A 24644-nucleotide genomic window follows, 5' to 3' on the forward strand; every position below is an offset into this window, starting at 1 on the left:
AGCTTTTTTTTAAAAAATAGGCAAAACCCCTGTATTACAAATACGAATGCAGCTGTTTGTAGAACATGGAACAGAATGTCTGTGTATGAATCATAAGTCACACAGACCTGCTGCACTACAAATTTCAATCAGTTTGGAAATAATGTGAGCATATATTTTGACTAGCATGTGAACCCAAAAGAAGCCTGGGAGCAGCACTTTTGAGGTCAATAGCAATTCTTAAGGCTCTTCAAAGAGCTGCAAGTTTAAATAAACCGTGATAGCTGAGTCTGCAGTGCAGATGTGTAGCTTAATTTGCAGCACAGATATGCCTGCAGAATTGGTAGCATGTCAAGCAATGGAGCAGTTGTTCTATTTATTACATAATATGGGACTATTCCTGGGTTCCAGTTTTCTCACTAGAGTCATAATGGCTTCTGTAGCTGGGAATGTTTATGCCCAGCTTAGACTGGGTTTGGCAGCTACAGCTGTTCCTGGCTCAAGACTGCTTGGCCTTAGCTGCCCATGTTCTCATTATCTCCCACCTGGACTACTGCAGTGCACTCTGTGTGGGACTCCCCTTGAAGGTGGTCTGGAGGCTGCAGCTCGTGCAGAATGTGACTGCTAGGTTGGTAAGAGGGGCAGTCTGATAGGGCCATGTACCACTGACCATGAAAGCTGCCAATGAGTTACTGGGCCCTATACTAGCATTGTTGTTGTTTAGTCATTTAGTCGTGTCCGACTCTTCATGACCCCATGGACCAGAGCACGCCAGGCACTCCTGTCTTCCACTGCCTCCCACAGTTTGGTGAAACTCATGTTCGTAGCTTCGAGAACACTATCCAACCATCTCATCCTCCGTCGTCCCCTTCTCCTTGTGCCCTCAATCTTTCCCAACATCAGGGTCTTTTCCAGGGAGTCTTCTCTTCTCATGAGGTGGCCAAAGTATTGGAGCCTCAGCTTCACGATCGGTCCTTCCAGTGAGCATCCAGGGCTGATTTCCTTAAGAATGGATAGGTTTGATCTTCTTGCAGTCCATGGGACTCTCAAGAGTCTCCTCCAGCACCATAATTCAAAAGCATCAATTCTTCAGCAATCAGCCTTCTTTATGGTCCAGCTCTCACTTCTCACTTCCATACATCACTAAATACTAGCATACAAAGCCCTAAAAGACTTGGGACCCAAGTACCTAAAAGATTGCCTTCCTCAGTATCACATATTGATATTTATTATCCTGGTACCCATATTCCTCTTTCCTCTATGGAGGAAGGGCAGTGTATAAACCGAATGAATGAAATAAATAAAATAAGTTATTCCAAGTTGTTGAACCAACTTGTTCAGTAGGTATAAGGCTCTGCAGCATGTCTAGGCCAATGGTTGGCTAGTGGAGTGTTGGCTTTCAGTGAAAGTTTAGTTGCCAGATAGTCTAAAGAAGTGTCCTAGACTTTTAACAGAACTTGATCTGCAGTCATCGTTTTTAATGGTGTGGAGATAAAATGATTTGTCTTGCTTGCAACAAACCATGAGCTGTAGCTGCATTTTTCCAAATTCTAAGCTGTACTCATAGGAATAGCAAAAAGTAGCAAAATGTGTTTCTTTACTTTTTTGTATTCATTTCAATTATGTATATACTGCCTCTGATTCACATCATACTAAGGTAACATACAACAAAATAATTCAGTGCTAAACAATAATTATAAGTGATTACAAAAAAGAATACAAACAATTCATGAAAAACAATGTATCACAATTCACAGTAACCAAGAATCATTGAACTAGTGTCAGGTCACAGATTGTACCATACTGTAAATAAGCCACAATTAATAATCTGAGAAAGCTTTTTTTTTTAATAAAAAAAATAATCACACACTTCAAGCCTAGAGCTATGCAATTTACAAAATGAGATAAGAGTGCTGGCAGAATGTGGGATTAGGAACCAAACACCACTTTCAATTTAAATCTTCTTGTAACATCATCCTACCAAATATTAGATTAGTAAAGGTTACCCTAATGTCCCGAATTACTTTTAGATATTATGCAGGTTCACTCTTTATGAGGACTTCCTCATTGTGGCCTCATCCCATCTTTCTCTTTCCCTTATTTCAGTGATGAGAAAAAAGGTGTATAAAACTTTGCATCTGTTGATGCCGAAGGCTAAGTGCCATGCTAATGTGTCAGCATTGCTTGACTTGCCAGTACAGTCATACCTTGGGTTACAGCTGCTTCAGATTGCGTCTTTTTGGGTCACACATCTGCCGAAACCCGGAAGTACCAGAACGGCTTACTTCCGGGTTTCGGCAGTCGCACATGCGCAGAAGCACTAAATCGCACTTTGCACATGCACGCCGAATCACAACCTGTGCTTGCGCAGATGCACCACTGCAGGTTGTGAACATTTGCAACCCGAGCATCCACCATATAGTAGAAGAAACCACGTCATGATGCAACACTGCTTAGGGCTGTGCAGCAAAACTCTGTTTCCTTTTCTGTCTCACTGGAAATGCATCTATCGGCTCAGGTCATCTGTATGTGATACTATAATAAAATTAAGGTGTGGAGACTTTTCCCATAAGGGCATATAGTCATTGTTTAGAAGCAAGCAGATGATGCTCTACATTGTCATTCAAAGGTCAAGTTTAATTTTAGAACAGAAGTGTAAATTGCATATTCTTCATTTCTTCATTTATTTGCTGTTTAGTTGTGGCAAGTTTTCAGTTGCACAGATAGCAAGTTAAACGGGAGCCAGTGCTTGTGACTCTTCATTGTTCATGGTAACTGGCAAATGAGTGGACAGTTCCCAAGTTGTCAAAACCTGAAGTTTCCATAATTGCTCAGTTGTGTAATATATGGGGTAGTGGTGAATGAGGAAAACCTAGGTTCCCCCCTTCCCAAGACGGGCATACATCGGGCAGCTCATCTAAGTACCAGCGTGGTACTCTTGTGCACACTTAAAATGTGGAGTACCATTTAACACAGTGTCTTACATCCAAGTAAACACGTATAGGGCCAGGTGGTAAAAATGCAGTTTTTATTCTTGCAAAGCCAACATGCTTTTAAAAACTGGCTTCTTTCCTCCTACATTCCCATGATAGAAAGACTTTTTGGGCGCAGGGTTACCATGTTGAAACAAAGTAATGTTCCTGTGTAACATTTAAGTCTAGACTTTGCAGCCACAGTCAATCAGCGCCCCCAGAGAAAAGGAAAGAAACAAGGTTGCAATCTATGGTCCTCTTACTCTGCAGAATCTTATTCACGTTTGTGGTTTATCTGTAGTCTAATCATCCAATTTTGTAGCCATTACGAAGGTACAACCCCATACTACTGTCGTTGGTTTTTGTTGGGAGTTACTTTTAGAGGAAAGATACAAGTAGATATTTAAGCTTCCTACTCCCAAATTAAGATTCCAGAATATCTCTCATCTTCGTTGTTCATTCAACAAGTCAAATCCACAGCGAAGCAATTTAAGGGGACATGAAAACCAGTGCGTCTACTTTACAGATATTCGTCGTTTTATTGGGCTGACTGTTGTTGGCCGCCTGACTGCTATTGGGCGGGCCGCTCCGTATACGAAAATTAGGTCATTTTAAAAAGTTGATCTCGTAGCTAATAAGAACGCAGTTACTTGAAGAGCGGGGTTTGGCGCTTTAATAGCAGTTTCACAATCTCTGTACGCGCCTGTGTCGGGGATCATATTACTGGAGATCACAAGGCTTTGGCACAAGCTTTGGAGTCCTCTGTCAAGTTTTTACGCACGCACATTATTTCCTCTGCCACTAGGGTAGCTTGCAGTCTCCCCGGGGACAGCGGGGTAGGGAGGTGGGGTGGAGAGAGGCGCGTTTTAGTTTCGTCCCTTGATGTGGCACGAGTCGAAAAGTTCGTGCCAAACTCTGCAGTGAGTGGAGCGCGAATTAATTCTCTGGCTTCTGAGCCTGTTGGTAAAAGTAGCTTTCTCCCTGTGACCTAAAGTGATTGGGAAGACGTGAAGCGTCCTGGCTGCGCCCTCGTGAAGGCTGGGCCCTTTCCAAGCCATCTGCGAGAAGCTGGAGTCGGCCACTGACAACTGGGCCTCTCCTTGAACACAGAAACTAAAATGGTGCGCGGTTTTCCGCGCCCACTACGGGGCTCGTCGGCGCAAACGCAACGCGAGAGGAATGGGAGGGCGCACTCCCTTGGCAGTTTCTCTCGTTTCCCTCTCAAACAGACCCGCAGACATTTCGCGCTTTCCCCATGAGATTTACAGCGTGGAAGAGCGCGAGTCCTTTGGCCAAATTTGGGGTTCTTTGTTCTCCAAGGTAGACGAAGGTGTCGGATGGGGGCTCTCTGGGTTCCCCTTCCCACACCCTCGCTCGATCCCTTCTCCCCCGCCCGCCACCGGAGAGCTCTTGGGCCGGCACGTAGAGAGCAGTGCTGCCGCTGGTGCGCGCAAAGAGGCGAGGGGCGGCCGAGCGCGCCGACTGACTGGCTGCCCCGAGGAATGCGCGGTATGCAGGAGGCAGAACCAACCATTCGGCGGGACGGGCAGGGGGGAAGGGAGCGGCCGACGCCTCCTGCCGGCGCAGAACCCCGCGCGCTCGGGGGAGCAGCCCGCCCCTCGGGGGACAAAGGCAAGCGGCGCCGAGTGCCCAAGACTTCACTGTCGCCGCTGCAGCTTGGAGGCGTGGAGGCGGCGCGGTGCCTGCACTGGGCTGTTCCTTCCCCCCCCACCTCCTCCCGCCTCTTCGGTTGCGCGCTCTCAGCCTCTGTGTGTGTGTGTGTGTTTCTCTCTCCCTCTCTGGGCGGTGGTTGAGGCCGATAGTAGGTGCAGAAGTCGCCGCCGCGGATCGTAGTAGATCGATCAATGAAGTGACTTTTATGGCTGGCAGGCTGGGCTGATTGTCTGCGTTCAGCCTGGCTTTGCAGCCGCCAGGGATCCCGGGAGAGGGGAAGGAGGACGCGCAGCAGCAGCGGCAGCAGCAGCAGCGTTGCATGAGAGACTCAGCCAAGGGAGAAGAAGAGGGTGGAGGCGGCGGCGGCGGCAGAGGCGTCGAGCCAGCCAGCGGCAGGAGAAGAGGAGCCCAGTCCCAGCAGCCGGCGAGGGAGAGGCACTTCCCCGCGGCCGCCTCCCTGAATCGCGCGCCCGCCAAGTTGCCTCCAAAGTTGCTTCCCGGGCGGAGGGGAGGCTCGCTGTTTGGCTGGGCGATGATTTTCCCCAACAGCAGCAGCAGCAGTAACTCTGCGGGCGGCGGCAGGACTCCTTATAGAAAGCAGGTAAACGGGGGTGGGGGGGTGGGGAATCGCGTTATAATATTTGTGGGTGGGTATGGCAGGGGGAGAGGCGGAGGAGGTCTCGGGGAAGGGAAGAGGGGTGGGGACTTGGAGGCGTCGGGGCTTGCTCTTGAGCAGTCTGCGGAGGAAGCGTCTTCGGGCCACCCCACCCCCACTGCCCGGGGGGAGGGGGGGCTACAGACAAGAAGTCTGTGTCTCTTTTAAGTTTATGTCACGTGCGATCCTCTTTAACCTTCTCTCTCCTTCCCACCCCACCCCTGGAGATTTAAGAAAGGACATCTTTTGCCTCGTCGTAATTGGGTTGAGCAGGAGGTGCCAGATTGGGCAACTTTCCTAGGTGGTATAACCACTGCAGCCCAGGGGGGGACTCCCTATCAGGCTCCGAGCAACAAGTGAGGGGTTCCCCCCCCCTCTTTGGCTCCCCCACCCCTCTTTCTTTTTTTCCTTTTGGCTTTCTAGAGCCTGCGACAACATGATTTGGAAATCGAAACTTTGAGACCGACCGTTTCCGTTTTTACTGAAGCAGCCAAGTAGGAGTGGGAACCCCTTTACGCGAAGCGACTCCACTTATATCCTTAAATTAAAATAAAAAGACACACCCCCCCCAAAATAGTGCGGTCGCGGGTCTTGATGGCCCGTACTTGTGGGAAATATCCCCCCAGGTAAAAAAAACAAACAAAATACATTTGGGATAAGACACCCCTTTAGAATAATAATAATAATAATAATAATAATAATAATAATAGTAGCATGTAAGGTAAAAACATGTGTAATTATTCCCCTTGCCATTCTTTAATCTTAAGGAATAATGTTTAAAACGTGTTAAGGGGTAACTAGATACAAAATTCTTACGGATTTGTTTCCCGCCCACTTCCTTCTCCATCCTGTCTCAGACTGTAGGAAAATTGGATTCTAATAAATAGGATGAATCTGCCTCAGTCTGACATGCTGATTTAATTATGCCGAGAAAGGACATTGTAGTAGGCAGAGTACAATGTTGTACAATGGTTGTTGTACCAATAACCTGCTTTTAAAAATAAGATGGCAGTTGGAAATGCCTCCTTCAACAATCTTCTGAGCGCTACGTTCTTCATTATGAAGCAGTTGTGGTTCATTCATTTTTTACTTTGCTGCCTTCCACAAAGTTCTTTTGCTGTTGGGTGTTTCTTTGTTTGGGTATGCATGTATTGTGTGTGTGCGAGTTTGTGAATCCTCTTTTAGAGGTGATCAGGAAGAAATTGGGTTAGAAAATAAGAACTCATGGTTTTCTTGTGGTGGGGAGTTGGGCCTGTTCTCAGTAACTTAAAGGAAGTGAATCAGTGTCTTCTGATGACTTTAGTGAGATTACACCAATGTAAGTGGTTAAATAAGTTAATTATTGTAACTTTACAGGCAAGGGGGATATTGTTTTGCTGTTTCATTTTACTTATTTACAGGTTTTTGTCCTGTATTTTATTCTGCGAACCGTCCTGATATCTTACAATGAAGAGTGACATATAAATTTAATGAATAAAATAGATAAATAAAATAGCAGAATTGGCCTGTCTTTGACTTTATTGTAGGCAGAGAATAGTTACTGTACAATATATATGTCTGCCAAGGATTTCATGGAGTACTGATTTAATTTTTAAAGCCACCTCACCAATAGTTTTTGAGGATATTGTGAATTTCATAAAGTACTTTGAACGATGAAAACCCTATCTTACTTTGTTTCATGTTTTAGCAAGTTTTAAAGCCTTAATTTGTAAGTGTTGGTAAATTTTATTAGTTGGCATAGTTGGTGGATACTTTTGGTTAGCTGGTATCCTCTCACTTTTTAATAGAGAACTATTACCGTGTGGATGGTACAGTAAAGGATAGCATTATTCGGTCTGCAAATACTATGTAAACAAATACTTAGGGAGTGTTGGAGTCTGAAAAGCTAGTTAATTAAGCCAGGCACTTTTTGGAGTCTTGTGTGTTCATTGATTTGTCAGTGGCACCATGGGCTGTTGGTGATGAAAGGCGGGGTGGGGGGGGAGTGCAGAGGGCAAGCCTTTCACTTGGAAGGGGTGTATGTTTTGCATGCGGATGTGAGTCGGCCTGCTGGTCTGGAACACACTGATAAGATGCTCTTCTTTTCACAGTGCACTCCTTGAATTCAAAGAGCTAAAAGGGCTGACTGAATCAGAAAAACAAACAGACTTCTTTTTCAATGGGGAGCGGAAAAAACGAATGTGTGGTCATTATGTGGTCCTAAGACCCTGGGTACCAAAGATTCCTTTTATTGGTGTCAAGCCATTCTTTGGTGAAACACTTCCCACACAGGGAAGGCTGAGCGTGCCTGCATTCTTGCCAGCATAAGCTCCTATTGATTTTAATTGGGGACAACTGTGGCTCCTCGTCACTCAAAAGTGCTTTTCATGATGTCATTTTTGCAGATGTCTTTATGAATCTAGGTGATAAAAAAGTGGTTGTCTGGTTTTTAATGTGCAGATATTCTTATTTCACCCTAAAATTATCCTAATATTTTAAAATAGAAAATTTAATGACCCATATTAAGCTTTTCAGCGCAGGTTCCACAGACACACACACCCCTGCTCCAGTATGTTTCCCAGTTTTTTCATTAAGCTAGAAAAATCCAATAAAATTCAATACATTATTGTCACATTATATCCCTTTTTAAATAACTGTAAGTCATAATAGAGCATAAATGTGCCTTTTCATGAAGCATATATCATAAGAACACATGTGCTTTTGTTGTTGATCAGACAAAATAATAGAGTTAAAACAAAAAAAAAACCCAAAGCGTACATGTTATTATGATATTGTTATACAAGATAATAAAGTCTGGGTTCCAAAATCTTTTGAACTATCATTAAGGCGCTCTTAGTATATGTCACAGGGTAGTCCCATACATGTCTACTCAAAATGAAGTTCCTTTCAGATCAGAGGGCTTGCTCCCACTGAAGAGGTAGAGAAGGATGGGCTGTCCTAGGTCCTAGAGCCTGGACAACCTTGGGGCAATGCATAAGGCAAAGGGAAGACACTTTCTTGACAACTTTTGTAGAAAGAAATTGTGCATTAATTTCAAAACGTTGAAAAAATGTTCATGTGTCTTCCATATGCGCATGAGTGTATTGCTGCTTAAATAACCTGTTCACGTTACAGAAGAATATATAATTACAGTACTTTGAGTAAAGACCTGCTATACTGCTTTCTGCTTCTCGTCTACATTAGTCATAGGAGCCAGTCAGCTAGATCTCTCTTTTTTCAGGTCAGAAAGAGATAGGTGGTGCCTAATCTTTTCCTGTATTCTACTGTTATGGTGAACAGTGAACACTGATCTCTGAAGTCATCTGTTTAAACAGGATTTTCCTGCATCGTGGTCAGAATGGAGCATGCTGAAGTCCTCTTTTGCTCAGGTCAGAATTACTTTGGAAACTGTGCCTAGGTAATACAGAATAATGGAACACAGTTGAAATGCGCATGTGTTCTTTTTCTAGAATATCTGGATACAAATCATAATCTTCCAAACAAGAGCAGTGATGTCTTTAAAAGTTATTGATGCTTTACTTCAGACAATATTTAAAATTAAAAGGGCATTTTACCAACAAAGAGACTACCTTGGAGCACTATCAAATTTTAACTCTTTTACCAAATACGTTTTTTATCTTAACCATTTCAGAAACCTGTTCATGCAGTCTGGTTTTTCCTCTTCACTTTGTATAAATCAGAGACCTTTTTTTGAGACTCCTGGGTATTGCTATATGAATAGAGAATTGGGGTGTTTTCACAGGTGATGCAAATTTAGCCTGGAATTTTGTTTCTTGTGAATCTTAGTGTGAGACGAGAGCGGCTTCTCAAATGCATTTGAATTGCAGATGTGAAAGCAAAAACTGATTTAAGCTTTCCTTAGGAAAGCATGGTTTGCTGTCGATTCTGTATGCAATTTGTGTCTCTGCAGAGCTGGTGGAGAAACTTGACTAGGGGAGGAAGTTGGTGTGTGTGTGTGTGTGTGTGTGTGTGTGTGTGTGTGCTGCCAGTCAGTACTGCTTGAAAATAAGTTGGTTGTAAGACAACCTGTTTTGTGAGGTGTTCTGCTCCCCTCCCCAACATCCACTTTTGCTAAGTAACAGTCATTCTTGTTGCATGTTGTTACATTTTTGATGACTGTAATGTTTATCTCACTAGCATAAGTAGATTTACATAGTTTGCTGCTTTCAAGCAGATTAACTGGGCGTAGCTGCATGTGAGGAATTTAACACTGATTCAGTGCTTGGCCATGTTTAGTGGCTGACACACAAAACTCTTGATCCCAGGTCTGTTCACAATAGGATTTGTATTATGAATTTTAAATTTGGCTAAAACTGGCTTCTTCTTTTTTTGCTTAGAAGTGGTAAAACGAAAAAAGCTATATGGCGATCCAGGTTTAAAATGTATGGTGTTTGATTCTCAACATTTTGATTTTAAAGTATAGCATCAAAGCATCATATCTGTTTGCTGTTGAAAATTCCTTCTTCAAGTTTTATATTTTTTTCTAATGCGGGTAGATAGTGACGGTATAGAGATTTGAAAGGTAAAGACTTATACAAGGGAGAGGAAAAAGCTTGGTGATGCATTTTACCTCAGTAATTTGCAGGAAACTAAAAGCACCCCCACCAGCACACTTGATCCTAAAAACTCTTAATATATTTAGATTTTTATAGTTGCATTTGAACTTGGAAAAGCATGTGTATACAAATGCCTTCTGGATTAACATTTAGGCATCAGTCCACAATTAATTTACTCAGGAATAATCCTATTAAAAATGGGATTTGTGGAGTAAAAGATACTTCAGATATCAATTTTCTGCACACAGAGTAGTTCTAGGGTACAGAATAATGTTTCTTATGGCTTGCAATAATTGCATATGCATGTGTTTCTGCAAATGTACATGAAGTGCTTTGCACTTAGAGCTATGGCCTGTTGTAGTTTCCAATGTGAGCATGAAGTGAAATTATTTATGTGTCATCATCTGCTTGCAATTCTTCTTTTCTTTTTAAATATAAAGTGAAACCTTCAGGATAGTTCTCCTAAAGCCCAGACTGGAGAAATAGATGGAAAAAAATATCTAAACATGAATCCTTTATAACTCACAGATATTGTACTTCTTGCAGTTTTAATGCTCTATCCTGAATTCCAATGTAGGTAATTTAGAATGTGGCACTCCTCTCAATTCTAAGGAACAGATCTAAACATATTATTGTTCCAGATCTTAACTGAATGAAGTTGCCTTAAATCAAGTCAGGCTGTTTTGTCAATCTATCCCATTATTGTCTAACTGGCAATGGGTTACTGGCAAAGGAAAATGTCAAGATGGACTATTGACTATTGTTTTGAAATGTATCTGATATATCAGACCTTTTTTTTTTTTTATGTGGTAGAAGATTCTATACACTACTCTCTTTTTCCTTTTATATTCAGTGATGTATTAGGCAGAAGTACAAAATCATAATGTGGGGAAAAGTGGATAGAGAGAAGTGTTTCTCCTCCTCTCATTTCACTAGAATTTAGGGATCAGTCAATGAATTCCAGAGAAACAAAAGGAAAGTACTTTCTCACATAGCTATGGAATGCACTTCCATGAGATGGGGGGATGACCGCTTTCTGAGATGGTTTTAAAAGGAAATTAAACAAATTAATGGAGGACAAGGGCCCTACTCAGGATGGCTAAATCATCTCCAGTTTTGGGGTTAGTATGCATCTGAATATCAGTTGCTAGCCACAGTGAGTAGGAGAATATTGCTGCACTCTGCTACTAAGCTGTAGACATACTTGAATTGCTTTATTTTCCGCCATGTACTGGTTTGTCCTATGGCTGATAAGATAATTTCACCAGCCTCTCATATCATATCTTTAGTATAATTGCAGGAAAATGTTAGATTTTGAAAATACTTTTATCTGGGTGTACTGATTTCGCTCTACTTATTCTCCACTTATTCTTGATTAGTGGAAAAATCTGTTGCACATTTTTAGTATACTGATATATTGATGAAGCATAACAAGGAGTCCTGACCAATTAGTCACACACGTCATCATGGTTGATGAACAAATTAAACTTGGCATGAAATCCCACCAAACACACACAACAAATGATCCCACCCCACCTGTAACATTTAAGCATAATGCATGTGGATCACAGTTGGTCTTCATGCCCATGGCATACATTTCTGGCAACAGCATAAAATACGTTAAAAGATTCAATAAATTCCTCTTTCTTTTGAACAGCTGGATGTGACAAAAGAGCTCTCTGTCCTTGATAGGACAACTACCATTGGTCTAAAGTGTGCACACTTGCAGTAAGTTATAGTGGTCGTCCTGTCTTGGTCCTTTTTTCAGTCACTGTTTGCTTTTCTACCCATTTTTAATACATTGAGTTAGTAGCTCCCTTGCTTGAAATTCTTCCAATTCTTCAGGTATATTGTAAATTGTCACTCTGTTCAGGAGATGCTCACATTTGTTTTCCTCTATGAGCATCTGTCAAAACATCTTTACTGTAGACTATTTCTGACACTACTTTATTCACACTTTAGAAGGCATGAATCTTAACATGTGTGCAAATGTACTTAGAAAGATTGTTTTACTAGCAAACCATAAATTTGGCTGACCAGCTTCCATAGGCTTGCCAAACATAGCAGTGAAATACATATATCATGAAGTACCCTCTCCTTGCATTTTTTAGGACAGGCGTTTGAAAGTGCATTGGGAGGAGAAAACAGAATAATGTTGGCATTCATTTTTAGTGGTTTGAAATCAATATCTTAAATCCAAGCAAGGTGACCTAATGTACATTGCAACACTGTGACTACTAATGGACGGAACTGAATCCTGCTGAGTTTTGTAGCACTTACTTCTAGACAAGCAAGTTTAGGATTGCAGCCTAAACCACCCTTGTACCTGTCTTAGAAGCATGTTAGCAAAAACTGCTGCTTAGTATTATTGTTATAGCTGGAGTTGGATGACAAAAGCTGGTCATTTTTCTGTTTGTTGGCATGCCATTATTTGAATGCCATTATTTAAAATCCCAAGATTTTAAAAATATGGAGATTAAGAGCTATATACCGTATTTTTTGCTCTATAAGACTCACTTTTTCCCTCCTAAAAAGTAAGGGGAAATGTGTGTGCGTCTTATGGAGCGAATGCAGGCTGTGCAGCTATCCCAGAAGCCAGAACAGCAAGAGGGATCGCTGCTTTCACTGAGCAGTGATCCCTCTTGCTGTTCTGGCTTCTGGGATTCAGAATATTATTTTTCTTGTTTTCCTCCTCCAAAAACTAGGTGCGTCTTGTGGTCTGGTGCGTCTTATAGAGCAAAAAATACGGTAGTTCTTAGAAAATACAGCATGCCTTCTTGTTCTTCCTCCCCTCCCCTTTCCCCAGTTACCAAGGGATCCTACATCTGTGCTGGTGGTATATCTTTATGGATGGTGTATGCAGTTCCATGGCAAAGAAGATTGTAACTGGTGACAAAAGAGCTGTAACTGAGGCTGCTAGAAATGTGTAGAACTTCATACAAGTCAACTTGCCATGGCTCCCTGTCCGTGCCTCCTCCGCGGCATTGGCTTCATAAGACGCACAGACATTTCCCCTTACTTTTTAGGAGGAAAAAAAAGTTTGTCTTATGGAGTGAAAAATACAGTAATTAGTTGTGCATGGTCCTAGCTTGGTAGGAGATCTCATGCATTGCATGTGGAAAGTCCCATAATACTGGTATTTCTAGGTAGCAGATGATGGGCAAAATCCCTGCCTGAGACCCTGGCAAACTATTTTCAATCACAATAATACCGAGCTAGGTGGATAAATAGACTGCTCTTGTATGAAGCAAATCCCAATATTGCTAAGAAGCAAGGATGTGTACCACAGTGTGAAATACAGCCATAGCTAACAACAGTCAATAAAGTTTTCATGTATAGGAGGCCTCTGTCTTGCTCTCTCAAGCAGCTGTTTTCACTTTATGGAGGGAGATTCTCCAGAGAAAAAAATCTCAAAACAAAAGAATGTATTTCCAAATGAATTTCTCTCTCTCCAAAATAACGAATGTTTTCTCCTTAAGGAAATTTGCCTGGGGTTTTGCACTTGACTAAATTCAAAGAAGAGGTTGAAGCCATTGCCATAGGGGAAGAATAAGTTAGATGCTTGCAATGCAGTGTGGTAAATTTAGCTGCACCGTGCAGAACCGTCTCAATTTGCAGTTTCCTGATGCAACAGGAAAGGGAAGGGATGTGCTGCAGACAGATGAGAGAAGTGGGTGGAGAACCATTTGTTAATTCAGCAGGGAGTGTAAGACCGGCACTGTCTATTAACTAGAATGCTGCAAGCCTAGTACAGGTTTAATTAGTGTTGTTCCACAGCTGCATTTATGCTTACGCTATCCTCTCCTCCTAAAATACCTACTCAGTCTTGTTCTGGTGAGATGTAGGAAAAGATAGCAAGGAGCCAGATTAAAATATATGCTTAAATTGCTTTAAGAGCATCTGAACAATTTGGCAATTTTAGACAGTGCAAACTGTTCGTTGAGTCTGAGCTAGGTGTTAGCCAATTTTGACTTTATCCTGCTTCACATAAAAACTGTAACTTTAAAAAACCAAGGAACATCAATATCCTAACAAGACAAAAACTCAGCTAAAATACATAATGCCCTTAACATTTGCGGTATTTGGAAAGCCAGAAGGAGATAGTGTTCACAAGTGCAGAGCAGTCATTGGTACACTCGTTCATTATGACTTAATTGAATCATTGCCAATATGCCAACAAAAGTTGCAATGCCATAAATAATAATTACTAACCTGTCTGCAAACACAAAATTCTGTTAGCAATTTTGTGGTGGATTTGAAGGCCTGTTTTATTTGGGCAGGGTGGCAGGGAACCGTGTCTCCTTCCAGATTACAAAAGCTCCTTCAGTGCTACCTGATAGAAATCCTTTCTTGGTACTAGTTGCCAGGCTAGTCTACTTGGTAACATAGAAGCTTCTCTTGTATAGTTACAATTTCACTCACAATGTATTATACCTGACAATTGACGTCCTTCCTTCTCCCCCTTTACAACACCGTCACTTTTTGGACTATTTCCTTTAATGGTATGTTAAGAGCTCTGTTGGGTTGCAAAACAGAAGACAGGACAGTCCTGGACTATGATGTATTCATTACACATGTGAGGAAACCTTCGGCCTCCTGCCAGCGAAAACTTCTCTTCAGACTGAGATCTGAAAGTGGCGTGTTTTTGTTCAGGAAATTTGCAGCATGAAGTATGTGTTTTCCAAGACCAGTTCAACTCTCCCCAAAGCACATCCTTCATGCTTAGCAGGTGATATATGGCATACATAACTGATTTCCATGGTCCCTGACTCTTGCGATGACCTGTTATAGAAGCCTTGCTTATATTACTATCTTTTAGCCTGTCAAAAAAGACCTGTAGCAGGGATGGTGAACCTATGCCTTCTAGACGTTGGTGGGCAACAACTCCCATTATCCCTCACCATTGACCATGCTGAGTGGTGCTGATTAGAGTTGGAGTCTGACAACTTCTGGGAGTCCACATATAGTTGTTGAGATGCTTTAATGGAAAACATGGTGCAATTACATAATTAGATTTGCAACTCTTGATGGACATATGTAGTTGTGTTGCTACTGGAAGATGAGTAGGAGCAGCTGGTATGGTAACTTCTGCAATGGTAATAGGGCACTAATTACAAGTATACCCTTTGATTTAATCAAGTATACCCTTTGATTAGGTGACAAAGCTGTCCTTGTACATTTATAATACGGTGGCTAATCAATGTTGGAGTAGTTAAATATTCTAATGAAGGTTGAGGTAGCCTAGAAGCTGCACTTATTGAAAGGATTTATGAGGCTGACTTGGTTTCAATATGGTATTCTAGAATTTCGGGTTTTCTTTATTTGCATCAGATGATGTAAAGCTTCAAACCACAACTGACCACAGTTTTGAGGCAAGTGTTGGGATCATGTGGATTGTCTGACACACCAGCTTCTTACTGAATATTTGTATCTAGAGCTTGTTTTGTGCTTCTGGCTGGTTATCCCTGAGCAACTAGGTCCCCTGTGTGGCTTGGCCAAAGTATGAACCCAGCCACTTCAGAGTAATTGCTTCCTTGTACCTAGTTAATTGAGGGACAAGTTGATCTCACTGAGAATTGCTTCTGGTCTGTTTGTATTACATATACATTATATTAGAATTTCTTGTTCATTGTAGCAAGTGCTTCTGTTTTGATTAATTAATCAAAATCTTTTAAATTTTGTTTTTAGTCTGCCTTGCTAAAGAGCAGTGTGAAATAAGAATGATAAACTGCCAGTGTAAAAGAACCAAAGGTACACTACCCATCTTCATTAGTAATCATTGTCCTCTAATCCTTTTCACGGGTATTCTGAAACTTTTGGGTAGAGAAGTTCCAAGTAAATGAACACTGAATACATTTTTGCTGAAACTGCCTCCTTTTACAAAATATTGATTGAAAAATCTGTTGGACATTAATGAAGGTCATATTGCCCAAGAGTTTTGGCACATGTATTTTTAACTGGATGTGTATATTGGATCAAATCCACAGGTTCTGGTCCTCCAGGGGGGAAGAATCTGTTCCAAAGCCTCTGGAGGTCACCTGCTGAGGGGTCAGAGGACAAATAAACCACCACCCATTTCTTGAAGCTTATTTCTAATGTTTCATGATAAGGAGATGCTTGCTTCTAAACAAGTCGCAATATCGAAATAAGTTACTTTCCCTCCTACCCATTGTTTCTTTCATAAATTCCTTAACATATATTGGTGAAGCTGTAGATGGTGCCAAAGCCTGTAGATGGTGCCTACAGTTTAATGATATTTGGCTTTATCCCAATGTTCTCTCAGGTAGTACTGCACTGTCGGGAGAGAGACAGGGAAAATGTGTCCTTGTTAATTCTCCTCAACCTCTCAGTGGCTTTTGATGCCATCATCCATGGTTTCCTTCTGGAGCGGTTGTTGATGAGTTAGGGGTGGGTGGCACCAAATTGCAGTGGTTCTGGCCTTACTTGGATTTCGGTTTCGTGGGGTCTTCAGTGTGGGGTTCCTCAGGGATCGATTTTATCCCCTATACTGTTTAACATCTACATGAAACCACTGAGTGGGGTTGTCTTGCTTCAGTAATGGACTAGATGAGAGCTGGTGAACTGAAGATAAATCCAGATAAGACTGAGGCACTGTTAGTCAGTAGTTCCCTAGACTGCATGGATGGGAGGATGCCTGTTACTGATGGGGTTGCAGTCCCTTTGAAGGACCAGGTGCACAGCTTGGGGGTACTACTGGATCTCTTGCTGTCGCTTGAGGCTCAAGTAGCATCAATTGTGCAGGGGGCCCTATATCAGTTTTGGTTGTGGCCCAACTGTGCCCATATCTAGACAGGGAGAGCCTAACCTATGTTGTCTATGCTCTACTAATCACTAGGTTAGATTACTGCAATGTGTTATACATGGGGCTGCCTCTGAAGATGGTTCAGAAACTTTATCTGGTGCAGAATTCACCAGCCAGGTTGCTCACTGGGGCAAGATGGTTTAAGCATAGAATGCCAACCATGGGCCGACTGCACTGGCTGCCAGTTATTTTTCAGGCCCAATTCAAAGTGCTGATTTTGACCTACAAAGCCATGAACAACACGTCAAGGACCATCTCTTCTCATATGCACCTTTCCAGTGATCATCATCTGAGACCCTTCTTTGTGTACTTCCTCCACAAGAGGTCCAGAAAGCACCACCAACATGAGCGGGCCTTTCTTGCAGTGGATTCCCACTTGTGGAATGCTCTCCCTAGGGATGCCAGGCTAAAACATTCCTCTTCTCCCAGGCATTAGGCTAATTTAACAATCTATGGCTTTTAAAACTATGGGGAGGGGGTATTGTTTTTGTTTGTTATTATGCTATATATTTTTTGTGCTTCTATATTGTAAACCGCTCTGTGATCTTTGGGTGATGGGCAGTATAGGAATTTAATAAAAAGTAAAATAAAATACAGTTTTATTACCGTATTTTTCGCTCTATAAGACGCACCAGACCACAAGACGCACCTAGTTTTTGGAGGAGGAAAATTTTAAAAAATTCTGAATCTCTCTTACTGTTCTGGCTTATGGGATAGCTGTGCAGCCTGCGTTCGCTCCATAAGACGCACACACATTTCCCCTTACTTTTTAGGAGGGAAAAAGTGAGTCTTATAGAGCAAAAAATACGGTAATTTGTGATAAATACCTAATACAAAAAAAGGATAAGTATAGGCACAGTGATACAGCAAGCTGAAGCAGTATGCCGTGCTTTGGAGATGGCAGATGCAAAGACTTCTGTGATTACAGGGACACTCTGGTTGCTACATCATTCCCCCCCCCCCCCAATACATCTGGGAATCACATTTGCATCCGTGTGCAGTTCACAGATGTATACAAGACTTGTTTGGTGCTAATAAGATCACAACATCCCCATCTGCTTCTACTCAGCTGATTGCTTAGTGTGTTTTTGCTTCAGGTAGTGCATTTTCAAATCACATGCACAAGGTCTCTGAACCAAAGTAACTATTCTGTAACTTCCTAAGTGTGTTTCTTGAAATTTGAATACTAAATAATTTATTCAAATGAATGATAAATTTCAAGCAATCTGTGCTCATATGCAGGACATGTTGAGGTATAGTCACCTAAACAATGTCTTCAGAACAGTTAAAAAGCATTTCTGAAAACTGGATAATAACTGGAACAATTACCAAATAGTGGCTGACATAACAAAATTTGGGGTAAATTTTCAACTAATGTGGCTCATTTTATGGTGCATTCCATCAATGACTTATTCTCTCACAAAACCCATTCATTAAAAAAGGAGCTGGTGCATGGTGATGCTGTTTGGAATGGTATCTTTGTGCAGAATTTGAAGCTTTGTAGTTTGTGGTTTATAATTTCAGAGGCAAGAGGAATTGTTGCAATGCCTTTTTGGAAAAAAAGACATCACCAAGGGAGGAGAGTTCCAAAAATTTGGAATTTTTAGTTAGCACCAAAAAGCAAAATAAAAGTCAGACCTAAAAATAACAGTACCACATCCAGTCATATCACATTTTAGAAGCTACACGATTTCATTTAAGAAATTTATAGTACAGTATTTGTAAGTAGAGCAAAAATTCCAAGCTTTGCAAACCCTTTTGAGTAACCAGCTTTCCCAGAAAAACAGTACACTGCCAGTGAAATGATGGATAATTTTTTGTAATACATGACTAACATAACTATTAAAGCCTTTATTTAAGATACATCTGCCAGAAAGTGTTGGAGACATCTCTATGACATGTTGTCTACAATATTTCATGTTCTTTGTGTTTGACTCTGGGTCCAAGATTTAAATGTAAATGGAACAAAATATAATGCTCCACCATCTCTTAAGAGAATGGAAGTTGTAAAAAAGTATTTTAGCACTTAATGTGCATCAGGAAGACATGTTGAAATTGACCAAAATTTGATTCAGGAACTCTGCTGTAGAACTGATGACAGTTTTGCTAAAGTTAAAATCTTGTTACAGCTGCCTAATGTGAAATTCAGCACAAATATTTACCATTCCCTGATAGTTCTGAGTAACTGGAACAGATTTTTTTTCAGAAAAATGGCAAAAGCGTAATAGCCTTTTCTATGCCCATCAGGAAGAGGCAAAGGTTCCATGTTCAGTGCAAACAAACATGATTGATTCAGAGTATCTTATCTGTGAAGTTTGTGCTGGAATTGTCTCTGAAAGAATTCAGATAGCATGAGCCACACTGTACAAGTCATTAGTGGGAAATCTGTATGACAACTACAAATAGTCCTGCATTAGTGTACTTTTTTTTTAGTACATTTTCTATGAATGACTGGCCTCCTCAAACTACATGTACATCCTGTTATTCTTCTCTTTCCTCTTAAAACGGCCATTATGAAGCAAAAATTGTGTGCCAAGGATATCTATTATAAGATGCATCTGCTTCTTTGGCAAACCCAGCCTATAGTATTGGTGGCGCTGGGATTGTTGCTAGGTTGTTTTGTCACAGGATTAGACCACAGATGGATTTTCTGGCTAACACAGAATCTGGCTTGTTTCTATTTTGTTCATGCTTGGAGGTGGAAAAATAATTTTCTGAATATACAGTGATGAAATTGCACCTATGCACAAAACCTTTGCCAGCCTATTTATTCCTATAAATTCCTCACTGACGTATTAGTATAACTTTGTTAAATTGTATTAATTGTTTTGATGAATTTGTTGTTGTTGTTTGCTTTAAGCTGTTTTTGATATTACAGTGATTGCAATGTTTGTTTTTTACTGCTATTGTGAGCCGCTTTGAGCGCAACATAGCTCAGTTGGTAGGGCATGCAATATTCAATCCCAGGTTCATGGACAAAAAGATTCCTGAATTGCAGGGGGTTGGACAAGATGACTCTTGTGGTCCATTCCAACTCTACAATACTGTTATTAATATGCAGTATCTGAAGGATCACCTTGCTCTATAGAGCTTGCTTGATTATTAAGATCTGCATCCAAGGCCCCCCTGGAAGTGTTGCCACCTGCAAAAATGGCAAGCACCCTGGTTGTGCCATCCCCAGGGACCCTCAGGTGGCACCAAATTTGGTGGTGCAGTAAGCACTATTTAAGGCATATTTATTTTCTCCTTTAATGAATGCTTTTATTTCTGCTGTTTGTCTTGTGTTGTGGCTGCTTTCCTTCTGGTTTTTAATCTGCTGTTTTTATTGTTGGTGCTAGTTTTTAAATGGTAATTGATGTTAGCATTTTTAGAGTGGTTTTATTTGTGTTTTGCTAGCCATCTTACAGGGAAATCCTAACCATACCTTTTCAGAAACATATCTACTTAATTCTACTCCAGGTAACTGGAGATAGAATTGCAACCTTAGAATCAATCTCTTTAAATAAACACTCAAGACTGGCAAATGTCCCTTCTGTGAACAGAAGAGGTTGAGATCCAGCAGCAGCTCACAGGGGAAGAATACAAAGAGAGGCCATTCACACACACCCCCACACACCCCCACACATACCATACCCCCCTGGAGTCCTGTACACCATTTCTCACTTTGTTCCTAAGAGTTGCTCAACCCTATGGATAATAAGGTTTTACAGGGTACTGCAAGAGGAATCACTGAAAATCTTCTGCCCCATCCTCCTCCAGCAGCATTCCACAAGCAAAGTTCTACTCATCAGGAACACTGTATCCAAGCCATACAATTCCTTTGAAATTTTGAAAATTCTGTTTTACTATGAGGTACCATGTTCATCTCTTCCTGGTTTTCCCTTCATAATTATGAGCCATAGTTAACAGCATGGCACGCAAACCTCCCCTTTCTTGGTGACCATTGAATTTGCAACACCTGCCAAGTGGAGAGTGCTTCAAATTGCTCCCAGTAGCAGTGGGAATTCTACAAGCAGACTGTAGTCCACAAAAGCTTCTGCCATAATAAATCCATTAGTCTTTAAAATATAACAAGGCTGAAGCACACTAATGTGGCTACTATGCTCTCTAGAAGCTGGTCAATTAGAATATTTGGTGATGTGTACCTGTTTTGTTTTGTTTTAAAAAAACTTTGCTAATTTTATCTGGTGGTGGTGTTTTATATTATTTTATGTACACAGCTTAGGTTTTTTTAATTAAATGGTTTACACCTTTTTTTCTAAATGAGCCAAATACAAATAACATAAATTCTAATAATTTGAAGCTGTGCTAGGTGACAGCTTAATAAAGCATGGACTGTGAGGTACAGGGGGCAACTGAATTCGAATCCTATAAATCACGAGTGGCTTTCAACTCACAACACAGGGATTTTCTCCACTCTGCACTCACATATGAGGCTGCTGCTGCTGCAGGGAGAGGAGACGTGAGCCTATGGAAATCAGGAAAAGAACATGAAAAAACTTGAACAAATAAATAAAAGACAGGAGTGCTTTCTGCTCACACAGGTTCCTCTTAGTTCCATACTAGTGAGTATCTAATGTGGTAGTCTGTCCTTGGACAATGAGGGTGCTTGGCGTATCTGTGGTTAAGGATTTAGTTGGTTTATCTTTAAACGTGTTAAACCTTTCAGCCCTAATGTAAACACTGCCTCATAAGTAGAAGCTAAAGGGGGGGTGCTCCTCCTCCTCTATTTTTAAAACAAACCAACAACCCCAAAACATTTTTTTAAAAAAACAACACTTGATATCTGCATCAAAACAACTGGATAAAAAGTTACTAGAGTAAAGTTGTTACTACTTCTTTCAGTTCTTAAAAATGCTTTCTAGCAGGAAGTAGTTACCGTGAATTGTAGTGGTTAGATTGCAGGATGAAGTGTGGGGCAACCCAAGCTTAAGGTCTCACTTTGCCTTGAAGCTTTTGAAAGGCCACACCTCTGCTGCCCACGTGTTAACTCAAGCTATATACAAAAACCCTTAGTTGCATACCAAATGGAGTAAACTGATGAAGTGATCTGGCAGCATTTAAGTGAAGGGCAATTACTACTTTACTTCAGACCTTTGTTCTCAAATTCAGGGGCATTTTGGACATGCAGACACTCACACTAATTTAGGTATCTTGGGCAAAATGCTTCATCTCATCTTATATTTAAAAACTACACCTGCTGGTCTTTGTACGTCAAGACACTGGCTTAATGAAAGACACAGCAGTTAAGTGGATTAAAGCTGATACTTCACGTTTAATTCCTTGTCGCAAGCTGAATGCCAATGGCAAGATTGTTCAGATCATCCAAATATTCAGCTAGTACTTCATTCTGAGACAATTTCCCCATAGTGCAGACTCTCCTTCAACCAAATCATATATTAGATTACTTGGGTACTGAAAACAATCTCCTTACCAAAGTTAAGAAAATACAATTAGCCTTTATATCCAGCTTATTAAATGTAATAAACTAGCATTTGCTTTTGGAGAATGGTAGATTACTATCTGTCCATGCTAGTATGCAACGTTTCAGATTTAATTCCCTAGTAAGGGGCAGGAGTCATAAATCATTGGCTAATTAACTTGAATCTATTACATCTGGACATCTAACATTGCCTTCTTTCTTTTTGGAAGAAGGTGGCCTCACTCTAGTGACAAGTTAAGTCTGGTGCATCCTCCTAACATCTATTGCAGGTTAGGTATACAGAGCATAATTGTGTCTGCGGTCTTAGCTTTACTACAGATGTGTGATGGTTTTCTTACATTTTTAACTGCTGTGGCTTTAAAACCCTGGAAATGAATGGCATACTGTGAAGCATGCTGAGAATATTGTTAGACCTCTAGACCACAGTTCAGGGTACAGAGTGGCAATCTTGTGCACCCTATGTAGGAAGCAGTGCTAGAAGCTAGTCAGGCACCAGGCACATTTTGTGACTGGCATAGGTCCAATTGCAATCATGTGGCAATCCCTGGATGCCAAGTTGGCGACTGGGGAAAGCAAAAATTCACTTAGAGAAGGATATGAAATATTTACCTTGAAGCTTGAATTTATTTTGTTCTGGATTGTTTTATTTTCTGTTTTAATGTGTTCTAAAAGATTTGTTCTTTGAGATTTGTTCTTTAAAGTATAAAGCAGTATAGAAATGAAAATAATAATAATAACAATAATAATAATAGTAATAGTAATAGTAGTTTCAATCGTAAAAAAACCCCAACAACCTGTGCCTAGACATTTGATTGTGGCGACCATAACCCTAGGTTTAAGGTGCCATTTGGCGATTAAATTATTTATCTGAGTTTCTAACACTGGTAGGTAGTTGGCTTCATTTAGACCAGTGAGACTTACTTCCAAGCAGGTTATGCAGAGGATAGCACTGTAAAACCTCTAAGCAAATAAGCATAGGATTGCATTGCATGTCTTGTACAGGAAGATGCATCCTTAAGACAGTCTGCTTCTGTTCAAAGGCCAAACTAGGGCAGTCGTGTGTGTTTAAACATAACATGGTCCTCCTCAATAGTTTAAAAGGGGGCATGTGTCTTAAGCAAAAGGGTTGTCCAGATTAGGAGAGCTGAACCATCCCCCTCAGCTTGTTCTTCTATGTGCTGGACACTGGTGGTGGAGCAAGTCCCTCTACCAGCAGTACCCGGCGGTGGTTAGCGAACTGTTGCTGCAGTACCAAGGGGCCGCTGCACCATGCAGATGACTCCTTTTCCTTGATTATGCAGTTCACCAATATTAACTAGGCGCTTTCCACAAAGTGGGACTTGGGATAATATAGGATAATATTGACAGTCTTCCCACTCCTGCCCTATTGTGTGTCCTAATGCTCCCATCCTCCAATTTATTGCACATGTTATTTTGGATAAGGCTCTTCTGCAAATCGGCCTCACTAGTGTTGAAACAGGACTCAGATTTACTTTGTATATTTCTTTATAGATGATTTTTTGGAACAAAATTCTTTCATCTTAATGAAACCGTGTTATGACATTCTAACCACTATCCCATGGCTACAAATATTTCTTGAGATATTTAAAAATGAAATGTATGACTGACTGCTGTGCTGTGGAAGTGTGTGTGTGTGTGTGTGTATAGGCGGGGAGATGTGTCTGCAGTATTAGAAATTTCCATGCCCACTTCAACAATTGAGTAGGGGTGAATGCCAGCTCCCTCGGCCAGTAAAGCGCCGCAACCCCAGAGTTGTCCATGACTGGACCTAATGGTCAGGGGTCCCTTTACCTTTTTACAGTAGAAACTGGTTCTAATTTCTTATTCTTCATCCCACTTACTTGGGTTCAGTTATCAAAGTAATTGGCTTTCAGCTGCTATTTGTACAGTATATGCCATAGAAATGTCCATAGGGCTCTTTAGCTTTAGGTACATATATCAGTATTTCTCAAATTTTAAGTAGTCATGGGAGAAATTCAGCATAGCAGTTACAACAATCATTCTGTCAGCACACACTTTTCAGCTTGCCAGATGGAATGAGCCCCCATTCCAACATACACTAGTTCTCCCAAGCCAATTTTTTTTGGGGGGGAGGCATCTTGGGTACAAGTTGAGGAAACCAGGGGAGGCCCCATTGCACTAATGGAAGCCCTTGTGCAGGCTTTAACCAGTGGAACTATTCTGCCCATAGTGTCCATAAACATTTAATTGAGTTGAAATATGTCATTTTTAACACAATTTATAGTCTCCTCTCTTAGGGCATAGCACTAAGCCACTAGGTCTTTTCAGGGTTCAGACAGTACCTAAACATTGTTTAAACATTGCTTAAAACAGTACTTATGAACAATGTGTTTGGTACTCTTGGAATTAAGACTTTCAGTTTTTCCATTGCCAAACTTTCATGCTTTGTCTGTGCAGCTGGCTTAGACTTCCAAGCACCAGTGTTTTTGAAGATCTCAAGTCTAGGGCACAGTCCAACTCAAGTCAAACTCTTGGTTTCATTCATTTAAGTTGGAGTGAT

The 24644-nt window shown here is 41.1% G+C and overlaps 1 protein-coding gene across 4 annotated transcripts in view; it reads left to right on the top strand.

The window, feature by feature from the left end:
- The window catches only part of RBMS1 (RNA binding motif single stranded interacting protein 1), a 116277-nt gene that overhangs the window by 39403 nt on the left and 52230 nt on the right, over nucleotides 1–24644 (top strand). Inside the window, exon 1 of one of the 4 annotated variants that reach the window (XM_083411166.1) lies at nucleotides 3770–5226. The exons of 2 other annotated variants lie outside the window; for them this stretch is intronic. In XM_083411166.1, the coding sequence (XP_083267292.1) occupies nucleotides 4945–5226 (282 nt within the window). In that variant the 5' untranslated portion in view covers nucleotides 3770–4944. Of the gene's footprint in view, nucleotides 1–3769; nucleotides 5227–24644 lie in introns of those variants that run through there. One more of the 4 variants, XM_083411167.1, reaches the window with a different exon arrangement.

Source organism: Podarcis tiliguerta (assembly GCF_965153285.1).
Source record: "Podarcis tiliguerta genome assembly, chromosome: 1".
NCBI lineage: Eukaryota > Metazoa > Chordata > Lepidosauria > Squamata > Lacertidae > Podarcis > Podarcis tiliguerta.